At 46.0% G+C, this 13,656-nt stretch overlaps 1 protein-coding gene across 4 annotated transcripts in view; it reads right to left on the bottom strand.

The window, feature by feature from the left end:
• The window catches only part of SH2D3A (SH2 domain containing 3A), a 35,211-nt gene that overhangs the window by 7,760 nt on the left and 13,795 nt on the right, over positions 1-13,656 (bottom strand). For all 4 annotated transcript variants that reach the window (XM_032211925.1, XM_032211922.1, XM_032211923.1 and 1 more), the window contains exons 3-8: positions 10,127-10,551; positions 9,143-9,240; positions 5,959-6,521; positions 5,004-5,119; positions 2,253-2,424; positions 1,490-1,601 (exon numbers count right to left, since the gene is read on the bottom strand). In XM_032211925.1, the coding sequence (XP_032067816.1) occupies positions 1,490-1,601; positions 2,253-2,424; positions 5,004-5,119; positions 5,959-6,521; positions 9,143-9,240; positions 10,127-10,551 (1,486 nt within the window). The remainder of the gene's footprint in view (positions 1-1,489; positions 1,602-2,252; positions 2,425-5,003; positions 5,120-5,958; positions 6,522-9,142; positions 9,241-10,126; positions 10,552-13,656) is intronic.

Below are 13,656 nucleotides of genomic sequence, written 5' to 3'. Positions count from 1 at the left end.
CGGGGGGGGCAGAGAAAGGGCGCGTTCATGAGGACTAAAAAGTTGCAAATATGGCCCCCGGCCGCTGCAGCGATCATGGCCCCCGGCCGCTGCGCGGCCCGGTGCCAGGTACTCCACGGCCCGGCACCGGTCCGCGGACCGGGGGTTGGGGACCACTGCACTAGAGCTATTCCAACTTCCCATTTTTGCGGCAATTAAAATACTCCCCAAGAACACTCAACAAGAACTCAAACTGCCCAGAGTCAAGGTAAGCAGCACATAAATTAATAAAATAAAATAATAAAATAAATCCTCCCTAAGTTGCATTTTAGGGCTATAGAATAGAATTTTATTATTTGTATGCCGCCCTTCTCCGGGAGGACTCAGGACAGCGAACAATTCAAGGGGGGAAAAAGGGGAACATAAAAAACAAAATACAAATAATTAAAATAGGCAACAATCACACAACCACACAAGTAGAGAGGGGAGGGGAACTCATCACCCCCAGGCCTGCCGGCAAAGCCAGGTTTTGACGGCTTTTCGGAAGGCCTGGAGAGAGGTGAGGGTCCGAATCCCTGCAGGGAGTTCATTCCAGAGGGCCGGAGCTGCCACAGAGAGGGCCCTCCCCCGGGTAATAGCCAGGTGGCATTGGCTGGTAGACGGAACCCAGAGGAGGCCGACCCTGTGTGATCTGATGGGTCTGTGGGAGGTAATTGGCAGCAGGCGGTCTCTCAAATACCCAGATCCAATACCATGAAGGGCTTTATAAGTTACGACTAGCACCTTGAAGCGTATCCAGAGACTGATCGGTAACCAGTGCAGCTCGCGGAGGATAGGTGTAACGTGGGTGCACCGTGGTGCACCCACAATCGCTCGCGCGGCTGCATTCTGGATGAGTTGAAGTCTCCGAATACTCTTCAAGGGCTGCCCCATGTAGAGCGCATTGCAGTAGTCCAGTCTTGAGGTCACGAGGGCATGAGTCCCTGGTGCAGTAAACTTACATTTCTGTTCGAGGCATTCTTAACAGACTGCAAGGTCATAAGATCAAACTTTGAGCGATGTAATATATACCTTCTCTAAAAGACAGAAACTCCTAAAGCAGGACCAGGAAGTCCAAGGAGAAAAACCACTGCACACTTAACTCCAGCTCTGCTCATATTATTTTTTTTGTTTTGAATTTTCTGGAATGAGCATGGACACGTGCACCTTCAAATGAGTGCAAATAGGGATACAGCTATTTTAAAAGTGGTTCCATGAATACTTAATATATTTAGCTCATGAAAATGCTGTCTAAAGGAGTTTCCGATATTACATGTTTCCAATATTACATGGAAACTCCCCAGATGATTTCTGCATGGTGATATATACACCATGGAGCAGTTGAAATCTAAACTTGACTTCCCAAACGGTTGCTCCATCTCAGATGCAAGTAAAATTGTGTCCCTGGTGCACAATGGGGTGTTTCTAAAGGTTGCTGGCTCCTGAGCTGCGCATGATAGCAAGGCCCTACCTTCAGCCCTGTTCAGATTCCCCAAGAGAGGCTTGAGCTCCTTCTCATACACGATGGCGCTGGCGGTGTGGCTCTGGCGCAGATGCCTCCATGTTTGCTCCAGCCGGGCGATCTGCAGATTCACAAAACGGGAAAGAAGCATAAACAGAGCTGCCCGCACAGCCTCTGCAGTTCAGAGTGGAATGAATGGCTTGGCCAGGTACTTAAGCTCTACTTTAATAAAGAAAGAGACAGGGATGTATATACAGTAAATATTTACGTTTCGGTAGATTAAATGCATTCCATCCTTCGTTCCAACAGCGACATGTGGACTGAAACCAGGGCTAGCTTTGTTAGGTGAGCTGTTTCCGATCAAGTATCTGAACTCAAACCATACTTTTCCATCTTCTCTGGGTGGTGCATCTTAGGCGTGTCCCGACAAATGCGCGGACAACAAAACCGCGCCAACAAAACCGCGGTGTTAAAACCGCGACATCATCAACGCGACATCATCAACGCACCGACAACAGCGCGCCGACAGAAGCGTGATTTAAGTTAAGGTAAGGGTTAGGGTTAGCGTTAGGGTTAGGTTTACAGCGCGCTGTTGTCGCCGCGCTTCAGCGCTCATTCTTCGGCACGCTTTAGAACTCGCCGTTTTGTCACCGCGGTTTAGTCGGGCGCGCTTTTGTCGTTCGCCCTTCTGTCGGTGAACCCATCTTAGGAGCACAAGGCTAGCCTTGATCTTTGGCTCTCCTCCCACCCAAGCCCACCGTCACCCCCTCACCTGTGGCAGCTGAAGAGCTTTCATCACTGCAGAGAGGGCAAAGAGGTCTCCAACTGGTCTCCACAGCTCCACGGCTAGCTGGATGACCTTGTGGAGGGTGGCAGCCCGTTCAGCCACTGACCCTGTACAGCCCAGGATGTCCACAGCAATGCCCAGAGCTATGAGATGGTGCCTGAGGATGGGAAAGAGAAAGCACAAGAAATGGTGCTGCTGCTGCAACTCTCAAATACGTTCCGGCACATTTTGTCACTGCCATCTGGGAAGAGTCTCACTCAAAAGCAATTAACAGGATTCTGACTTGCTGCTATACTGGCAGACCACAAGCCAGGAAGTGGCCCAGATCAACTTTTCCATGCCCATCTGAACCGCAGGAATATCTTCTGTCCCTCGGTCCACGGTGCAGACCCCGGAGATGTTCTTCTGCAGAATAATGCACTAGTTGAGCCAAGGTGGCGCAGTGGTTAAATGCAGCACTGCAGGCTACTTCAGCTGACTGCAGTTCTGCAGTTCGGCTGTTCAAATCTCACCGGCTCAGGGTTGACTCAGCCTTCCATCCTTCCGAGGTGGGTAAAATGAGGACCCGGACTGTTGTTGGGGGCAATATGCTGACTCTGTAAACCGCTTAGAGAGGGCTGAAAGCCCTATGAAGCGGTATATAAGTCTAACTGCTATTGCTATTGCTATTTCTTTGTATACAGTGTTAAATAGATTTGATTGGGAAAAGCCGTTTATCAAGCACTCATAATTCCAGCAAATGTCTTCTCAAATTGGGCCTTGGAAGGACTAGCTTGCTTTCATCACCACAATGATCCACTACTGAGCACCTGCAGGCCAGGGAGTGGCCAATTTGCATCTCCCTCCTTTTGCTTTTGTCTAAAAGGGTTTTTATTCGCCAGCTGCAGGCTGATGTAGATACTAGGCAGGGAATGTGGCCAGAGGGGAGGGGAAGCAGAGTCAGCAGTCAACTATGAAGCGGCCTCCTGAGAATGACTGAACCTTTGTCTTCAGGATTTTATGCTCTGCTCTCCCAGAAAGTCTGTTGTTTTTAATTCATTTTAAATTTTTAACTTTCTAAATAAAAAAAAAATGATTTCTATACCATTAAATCTTCAGAAGATTCACAGCGTGTTTGCAAATAGTTGTAACAGGAAAATTAAAAACAGTGGCAGTAAGTAGATTAATTAAAATAAAATGGAAACACTTAACAGTAAGCAATAATTAAATTGTTAAGGTAGTCCTTAACTTACAATCACCTGTTTACTGACCATTCAAAATCACAAGGGCCCTGAAACTTAAAACTAGTACTTGCCCAGTACTGCAACATCTCCAGTCGCAGGATCAAAATTCAGGCAGTAGGCAATTAACGTATGTTTATAGTTGCAGAATCCTGGGGTTACGTGATCACCATTTCCAACCTTCCCAACCAGCTTCTAACAAGCAAAGTCAATGCAGGAAGCGGAATCACGTAACAATCGCTAGTCGTTACTTTTAAAGCCCTACATGGTTTAGGACCTGGCTACCTGAGAAACCGCCTCCTGCCATTCACCTCCCAACGACCAATAAGATCGCACAGGTTGGGCCTCCTTCGAGTGCCGTCGATCGGTCAATGCCGGCTGGCGGCCCACGGAGGGAGGGCCTTCTCTGTAGCGGCACCGGCCCTGTGGAACAATCTACCTGTAGAGATCCGGACCCTTCCCACTCTCCCGGCCTTCCAGAAAGCGACCAAGATCTGGCTGTTCCGGCAGGCCTGGGGCTGTTGATTAATATCCAGCCCCACTTAGACTGAATGGATGGTGTATTATTATAATAATTGTATCTTTTCTTAAATTTTTCAAATGTCTTTTTTATCTTGCTTGTGAGACACCCAGAGTCCCAATGGGAGTGGGCGGCATACAAATTCTATTAAACTCGAAACAATCCCATAATTCACTTAACAACTTAATTCACTTAATAGCCTACCAAAAAAAGTTGTAAAATCAGGCATGACTCACTTGAGAACCAATTGACTTAGCAATGGAAATCCTGGTCTCAATTGTCGTCATACGTTGAGGGCTTTTAGCAATAGCAATAGCAGTTAGACTTATATACCGCTTCATAGGGCTTTCAGCCCTCTCTAAGCGGTTTATAGAGTCAGCATATCGCCCCCACAGTCTGAGTCCTCATTTCACCCAGATAGATAGATAGATAGATAGATAGATAGATAGATAGATAGATAGATAGATGATAGATAGATAGATGATAGATAGATAGATAGATAGATAGATAGATAGATAGATAGATAGATAGATGATAGATAGATAGATGATAGATAGATAGATAGATAGATAGATAGATAGATAGATAGATAGATAGATAGATGTAATAGCAATAGCAGTTAGACTTATATACCGCTTCATAGGGCTTTCAGCCCTCTCTAAGCGGTTTATAGAGTCAGCATATTGTCCCCACAGTCTGGGTCCTCATTTCACCCACCTCGGAAGGATGGAAGGCTGAGTCTACCTTGAGCCGGTGAGATTTGAACCGCTGAACTGCAGATAGCAGTCAGCTGAATTGGCCTGCAGTACTGCACCCTAACCACTGTGCCACCTCGGCTCTTACTCTTTACTCCATTAGTAGTAGTGAACTGGCACCTATAATACATCCTCAAGAGACAAACAAGCACATTCTGGAGAACTCCCACAGATACGTATACACCATTTCACAACTTCCTTCTCTGGCGCCTGCCAGCCACCACAGAACTTTAGTCGGTACCTTTCCAGCAAGTCCTTTCGAAACTGATGCCCTTGAGGAAGGGTTATAAGCTCCAGGCCCGAGCTCACCCCCATGGCCTTCTGCTGCTCTTTAGATACTCCAAGGATCCTCAACGCCTGTAGAAGAAATATGATGTATTTTACAAGAGGTTAGCATTTAAGCCAACAGTTGTTTCTTCTATCATCTCCATTTCACCCCCCCCCGAGGGGAATTTTTCTGGTGGGCTAAATCAATTATACTTTCTACGGCAGGTCATTTTAGCTGCAGAGCCAAAGGGCTCGGAGGGTCAGCTGAGATAAAAATCCCCAAATCCCCATCATATTCTTTCCAACATGTCAGAACCAGGCAGATGATTGCCCGGGGGTGGGGGGGGAGTTGCGGAAGGAGGGACGACATTTGAGGAAATTACTTTTAACTATTCCAAACTGGAAAGGTCTGTAACCCAATTCTTATTTCAATGCTCAAAAAAAAAGGAACAAGGATACACAATAAAAGCAACCTTTTTCTTTTTTTAAATAGAAACGGAATTTGTTTTTGCTGCTACAATACTGTTCCCATCATCATCCCCATTAAAATTTTCAATTAAATGTACTCCGATGACTTCTTTTCAAATCTTTTCCTGAGAGCTTCCCGGTTTTAGATCAGATTTACTTTTCTAACTGAATCTGGAAGAACTAAACACAAATTACGAATAAATAAAAGGTGCTGAAGGGGCTAAAGTGAAACTATGGATTAAAAACTTTCTGCTCAGCCAATTGATATTTTTTTAAAAGTAGATCTCATCTTAGCTCTTAAGGATTGGTTGCACCAACATTATTATTTAGAATGGTGGGTTGGACTAAAAGCCCTCCAGGTTCACTTCCAATTTACTATCCTTTTATTCGGGCTGCTCCAGAGGTGGGTTCCTACCAGTTCGCACCTATTCGGTAGAACCGGTTCGTCAAATCTACCTCACCTGGCAATCCGTCTTTAAAATATGAAGGGCTGTTGTGTGGCAATCATGAGTAGCAAAAATGTCCTTGAGGTGCTTGAGTGTGCCGGGGTCCAAGGGCTTGTTGTTAGGGGCCAAAAGCAATGAGTTAAAGTCCTGAGGCTGGAAGGAGGAAGGGGTCTCTAGCAGTGGGCGCTCAAACCCTGGTTCCACGCCTGTCTCCTCCGACTGGGGAGAAGGGAAAGGAGCCTCAACGGAGTCCAGGAACCCGAAGGCAGTCTCTGTAATGTGAGCCCGGCCACGCCATCTCTCTTCAGTCTGCAGGCGCTCCACGTGGCTTCGGGGCTCCTGGGGGACCTTCGGAACCAGCTCACAGTAGTCACTCATCAGCATGGAAGGGACCCTCAGAGGCTTTGGGGGAGCCTTGGAATGAAGACGCCCTTCTGAACCGCTCAGTCCAAAACCTTCCAGCAGATGAGATGCCGAGGCACTTGGGCGTAGGACAGGGTCACTGCCTGTGCGAAAGGCAGGAGACAAAGGAGCGGGTTGAGTTCGGTCCTGGTCCCCAGGTGATGTTTCTGGGCTTCCTGTGGGCAGAAGAAAGAATGGTGTGGGTGAAGATGGGCTAGAATTTGATCATTCCTTTTGACTGGCGCATAAATATTCCCTTCCACAAATGTACAACTGCCTGAATATAATTGTAATTGTAATTTAATAAATGTATATGCCGCCCAATCCCGTAGGATTCCGGGCGGCTTACAAATACAAGAATAAAATAAAAAACTAAAATATAGGGAAGAGAAAAGACAGATTTAAAAGCAGCACACCATACACTCAGTCCTAGATGGGGCTGGACCTCATTATGGGGTCAACAGCCCCAGGCCTGCCGGAACAGCCAGGTTTTAGTGGCTTTTCGGAAGGCCGAGAGAGTGGGAAGGGTCCGGATCTCCGCGGGCAGATCGTTCCACAGGGCCGGAGCAGCTACAGAGAAAGCCCTCCCCAAGGGGTTGCCAGCCGGCATTGCCCAGTCGACGGCACCCGGAGGAGGCCCAGCCTGTGAGATCTTATCGGCTGTTGGGAGGTATGTGGCAGGAGTCAGTCCCGCAGATATCCAGGTCCTAGGCCATGTAGGGCTTTAAAGGTGATAACCAGCACTTTGAAGCGCGTCCGGAGACCGATGGGAAGCCAGTGCAGCTCGCGGAGGATAGGTGTAACATGGGTGTCTAGGTACACCCGATATTGCTCGCGCGGCTGCATTCTGGACCAACTGTAGTCTCCGAACACTCTTCAGGGGCAGCCCCATGTAGAGCGCATTGCAGTAATATGTTTAACATATTGAATTCCTATGAAATCAGATGCTGGGAATTTCAGTATTAAAAACAAGATGTTATAGTGTTATCGTGCCAGATATAATATACGCAACATTTCAGGTGTACCCGCTAATCTTTAAAATGTAAGTGTAGTCAGTCTCATCAACTAAACGAAGATGGCGCAGGAGATTTTCATCTGAAAATAAGGATCAATTGATTAACCACACTGATCACTGATTAGGGTAGTTGAACTCCTAATAATGAAAACGCTTGTAAAACATTTGATTACCCCAAGTTTAGATCACCATTCCCTAATCAAGGAAAGGCATTTATTCAAGATGATGGTATTGCAACATCGGTCCCAATACCACCATCAAGATTTATTCAATTGGACTCTTGGTCACTGAAAACATAGGCAGGCAGCCATTGTCAAAACTGACTAGCAGATACAGCCAGCAGCTGCTGCCATCCAATGTTACCAACAAAAGCTACCCAGAGAGGCCATGGATCCTATCAGAGCCTTAAGCCTCAGCACTCATCCAAGGAAACCACATGGCGTACAAGGCCTGACATAAACTAAGGTAGAGCAATAGCTTTAATTATATCCTGACGGTCTTCTGTGGGCTCTGATGTCATATAAACCAGTGGTCTCCAACCTTGGCAACTTTAAGACTTGTGTACTTCAACTCCCAGAGTTCCTCAGCCAGCTGGCTGAGGAACTCTGGGAGTTGAAGTCCACGGGTCTTAAAGTTGCCAGAGCTGGCTGAGGAACTCTGGGAGTTGAAGTCCACGGGTCTTAAAGTTGCCAAGGTTGGAGACCATTGATATACCATCAAGGCTCGAGACCATTGATAAACCATCAAGCTATTATTTCTGGTTTCTTGCCAAGTTTGTCAGCGAATGCAAAATCCATGGTCTATAAACTGATTAGCCTCATATGGAAAATATAATATATTTTGGCATGATATCACAATGTAGCCATCACTTGCAAGCATCAGGAGACATTAAACGTTCTCTTGTAAAATATACATCACTTTAAAGGTATTGGAGGGGGCAACTGACAAAACATGGATTGTGGCACCACAATGCAAACCCTGTAAATGATGCACTTGTGACTGATGTCAGGATGCATGCATGAAAGAACAGGTGATGTCACAACATGTTTTATTATTATTTTTTCATGCTTTTACACAAAGCCCTAAGTCAAATGGCTCAGTTTTTCAACATTTGTCTACAACTAGAAACCAATTTTTCATTAAATGGCAATTAAATATTTTCAGGAATCACATCCTATGTTTTACCTTCCACATCCTACAGAGCAGTTTTAGCAATACCAACTTCTGTACCTTTTCTTTCACTATGTTGCTCAGTCCAGTGCTTTCCTGCATGATTTAACTGATATCGGAGGAAATAAAGGACGGGTTGGATAATAGCAATAGCAGTAGCAATAGCAGTTAGACTTATATACCGCTTCCTAGGGCTTTCAGCCCTCTCTAAGCGGTTTACAGAGTCAGCATATCGCCCCCAACAATCTGGGTCCTCATTTCACCCTCCTCGGAAGGATGGAAGGCTGAGTCAACCTTGAGCCGGTGAGATTTGAACCGTCGAACTGCAGATAGCAGTCAGCTGAAGTGGCCTGCAGTACTGAACTCGAACCACTGCGCCACCTCGGCTCTTTTTCCTAATCCTAGAAATCTGAAGAATTTCTCCTTCCATTTAGGGGACTTGGGGAAAATATGTTAAATTGGTATGGTATTGGCATTGATATCGTATCATATCGTATCGTATTGTATTACATTGCAGATAAAAGCAGTAGAGGAACAATATTCCTTTCACCATGTGTAGAGCAAAGTTACTTCATTGCCAACCTGCCCATAAGGAGTCTTCTATATACCCACCAGTCAATAGATTGCTGTCTGATTGGGCACCATGTAATGAAGGTCTCTGGCCCAGCTGATCTAGGCTACTTGGGTCACTCCCACTTCGATCTTTTGTTCTGAGAGAGGGGGAAAAAACAAAATACAGAACTAAGTGATCCATTCTTCCCCACAAACTGCATTTCTCAAACTTCCAGAAAAACTTCCAGAAAAACTCCCCATGTGGGCAATTCCTAGACACGCAATAGAAAATATGAACATGGTACAAAAACAGGATGCAATTACTTACAGACATCTTCTTACCTTAAAAAGGTAAGACCCTTGGATGTATTAAAAGAGGAAAAGGTAATTCAAACATGGTTTCAGTACGGGCAGTTACAGGCCAGGTGGAAAATAGATCAAAAAAGTCGGTTTTATGCAAGTCGAGGATAATTTACTCAAACAAATTAGAGATCAAGTAAATATTTGTAAAAGTTTGTTTTTCAAAATTCTCATTAAAAAAAAAAAACTTCCAGAAAAACTCATTGACATTCGGGTCCATAATCAGACCACCAGACATTCTCTCACTGGTAAGGCTTTCCACATTTTGAGGCATAGACTGTGATAAAGATCCTGCACCAGAAATATGAGCAAGATTCAGGGAATTGGCCACAATTGCTTAAAAGTGTGCCTCAAGTGTACCCACCCACTTCTAAGTGCGCCTATTTAAAAGCACAATTTAGGAGTACCATATCATATTCTCTGCCACAGTGACAAGGACCACCAACAACAACCCATCCAACAGTTATTCCAGCAGGCCCCGGGCTGTTGACCTCATGACTGAGGTCCAGCCCCGATTAGACTGGGTGTATGTTGTGGCGTTCTTTTTTAATCTATGTTTCTGCGTTTTTAACTTTTCTATTTTAAAATGTATTGTTGTAAGCTGCCCGGAGTCCTTCGGGATTGGGCGGCCTATAAATTCATTAAACATCAACATCAGTTTCAACATGGAACAAGGTTCCCCACCGGAGCAAGTTTCCGTCTCGTATTTGTTCTCCAGCAGTGGCAGAACGAAAGCTGAACCGCCGAAGAGGTGCTTCTTCCTCCTTCGGTGAGCCAGGAGGCTGGCCAGTGTCACTGAAACGCTCCTTCAGACAGCGAAGTGGTACACTCCTGTTGACTGGTCGAGACACCACAGCTCCCGAAATATCCGAGATGACCTTCCGGTTGCCCACATAAAAGCGTACCAGGGCAGGTACGTTGTCAAACTGCTCCTCTTCAAATTGGAAAAGGGTGCGAGAATAGCCCTTTCGCGGGCGGAGCACCACGCGGATAATCTTGAAGTGCAGGGCCTGTCCTCCCCAGTGGCATGACAAGACGTAATCACTCAGGCTAGAGCGTGAATCGCGGATCAAGAACTCCCCATCGTTCTGCAGCATGGATTCCGCCTCCTGAGAGAGAGACAGAGAGACAGAGAGGCAGAGGAGGAAGGTCTGTCTTTGTTTAAGGAGAGGTCCAACAAAACAGAGTATTGCAACAATCTCAGAATGGTTAAAATACACGAACAAGACAAGGAGCCACTTAAAGGTTACAGAGAACCAGTGAGCATTGCCCTGACCCATCACAGAACTTCTAACAGGTATTTTATTCTCCCTTCCAGGCAGGGGTGGGTTTCTCGCCCCGTTCCAACCGGTTCGGTTGGAACGGGGCCGGCGGCGTCCTCGTGCACACGCGCGGTGCACGCATGCGTACTAGCGTCTGTGCGATGCTCCAGCTGCTCCTGGAGGATCGCGCAGGCGCTGTATGCATCCTGCGCATGCGTGGAAGCGCAGAACTCGTCAAAACCAGGTAAGGAGCGCGGGCGGGCGGGTGGGCCCTTCGCCGTTCCTGGAAGTTACTTACTTCCGGGTTCGCCGACCAACCGGTTCGCGGGGACCGCCGCGAACCGGTTGAAACCCACCCCTGCTTCCAGGTCAGGAGCAACTTCTGTTGCTATGATAAGAACAGCTAGTTTAATGAAGATGCTTTCTTCAGTACAAGTAAAAGTGGACAAACTCTGCCCTATCCTGAATTTGAGAAATCCTCAGTTGAGCCAAGCGGATATAAACTCAGAGTGTTCCTTGAAGGAATCTTTGATAGGTTTGGTGCTATTATGGCTGACAGTCAACCAGGTGTTTAGATGGGATTTGGCATTTTGATTTGAGTTTTTCTCAAGGACTTGGATAGGCAAACTTCTCAGGGACTTGGATGGGCAAATGTTGCCGTTAAATATTAAAAAAGCATCATCACCAGAATGTAAGCTGTTCAAGTAAAGCTGCCATTTGCAATTGACAGAGGATGATTTTGTCAATGCTATTGATATTCAAGCGATACTCCAGATGTTTTGGAATTGCATCCAAGGTGCCTATTACTATTACCGCCTATTATTTATGGTTGGTCACAGCCTGCCAGGTGTTTAGACTGGATTTGGCATTTTGCCCATTTGCTGGATCGTTTCCCAAGTAGTATCCGTACCATCTTTGGGGTTTTTTTCTGCCATTCTAGCTAACCAAGTCATTCTGCCTCTATTTGTAGGTATTTGTATGTTGTGATTTTCTCCATTCTTTCTCTTCTGTTCTTCTGCCTCCAAGTACTGCAACTCTTTGAAGCCTTTGAAGAGTATTCGGAGACTTCAACTCGTCCAGAATGCAGCCGTGCGAGCGATTGTGGGTGCACCTTGGTACACCCACGTTACACCTATCCTCCGCGAGCTGCACTGGCTACCGATCGGTCTCCGGATACGCTTCAAAGTGCTAGTCGTAACTTATAAAGCCCTTCATGGTATTGGACCTGGGTACTTGAGAGACCGCCTGCTGCCAATTACCTCCCAAAGACCCGTTAGATCGCACAGGGTCGGCCTCCTCCGGGTTCCGTCTACCAGCCAATGCCACCTGGCTATTACCCGGGGGAGGGCCTTCTCTGTAGCAGCTCCGGCCCTTTGGAATGAACTCCCCGCGGAGATCCGGACCCTCACCTCTCTCCAGGCCTTCCGGAAAGCCGTCAAAACCTGGCTGTGCCGGCAGGCCTGGGGTTGATGAGTTCCCCTCCCCTCTCGACTGGTATGGCTGTGTGATTTTCGTGTATTTTAATTATGTGTACTGTTGTTTATGTTCCCTTTCCCCTTTGAGTTGTTCGCCGCCCTGAGTCCCTCCTGGAGAAGGGCGGCATACAAATAAACCAAAACTAAACTAAACTAAACTAAACTCTTATGCAAGAGCTTTTTGTCTCTCTTATTGGCAATTGTTAAATCTGGGGTATTATGTGGAAGGTCCTGGTCTGCTTGAATTCTAAAGTTCCAGAACACTTTAGCTTCTTCATTATTATTGTTGTTGTGAACCCCAGGATACTAAGCTTCTACAGGAATTTAAAAAAAAAAAACTAGCCTGGAAAAATAATATTCTCTCCTATGTGTTTGGAAGATCTGAATTGTATTGGACAACACCTCATTCCTGTTCTTGGCTTCCTGGGAAACCTACCTGTTTTTCTAAGGCGGGAATGTTCAGCATCCTAAGGGCTGTTCTTCAGATTATAGTGATTCTTCACACTTGTTTTATCTGGAAATGATTGTTCTCATTGTTTTTCAGGTTCCAAAATCCAGGAAATCCCTGTTTCCTCCTGATTTCATTCAGGAGGATGTTGTTATGATATTATGATAGAAAAAACCTTATAACTAAGCCTAGTAGTGATGGGGCACACAAGAGGCTAGGCTTCAATGAGGGGGGATAGTCTTGATATCGAACAGTGTTTCTCAACCTTGGCAACTTGAAGATGTCTGGACTTCAACTCCCAGAATTCCCCAGCCAGCATTCGCTGGCTGGGGAATTCTGGGAGTTGAAGTCCGGACATCTTCAAGTTGCCAAGGTTGAGAAACACTGATATAGAAGTATTATGTTGTGTTGATGAAATATATATAACCCTTTCATGGGTAGAAGCTGACAGATGTTTTCATGATTGCGTCTATCGTCCCTGGATAAACCAGGAAATCTTCCCATGTTTTGCTTTCTTGTTTGGCACTATGACAGAAAATTCTAAATAAGGAAGTCCTACTATTATATGTTACACAAGAACCCAAACGAACAGTTGAGTTAACATGCAGGAAAGTATAGTTTTGGTCTCTAATGATGCAGAGAACAAATTGTATGCACTTTAAGGGGAAAAAAATAGCATGTTTCCCTTAACGAAAACACTGTTCCTAAGCAACCACTCCAATTGTTTTCCCCTTCACTAGGAACACTGGAAAAAAATTTTTTCCTCCTAATCAAATTGGTTCACCGACAAATGCGTGCACGACAACAGCGCACCGACAAAAGCACGCCTTCAACAAACAACGTGAAAACAACGTAAGAACCCTAACCCTGAACCTAACCCTAAACCTAAACCTGAACCTAACCCTAACCCTAACCCTACCCCTGAACCTAACCCTAACCCTGAACCTAACCCTAACCCTGAACCTAACCCTAACCCTAACCCTAACCCTGAACCTAACCCTAACCCTAACCCTGAACCTAACCCTAACC

The sequence above is a fragment of the Thamnophis elegans genome, chromosome 2, assembly GCF_009769535.1.
Source record: "Thamnophis elegans isolate rThaEle1 chromosome 2, rThaEle1.pri, whole genome shotgun sequence".
Taxonomy (NCBI): domain Eukaryota; kingdom Metazoa; phylum Chordata; class Lepidosauria; order Squamata; family Colubridae; genus Thamnophis; species Thamnophis elegans.
Note: the sequence above shows the minus strand (reverse complement) of the source record. Positions and strands in the feature narration are given on the sequence as shown.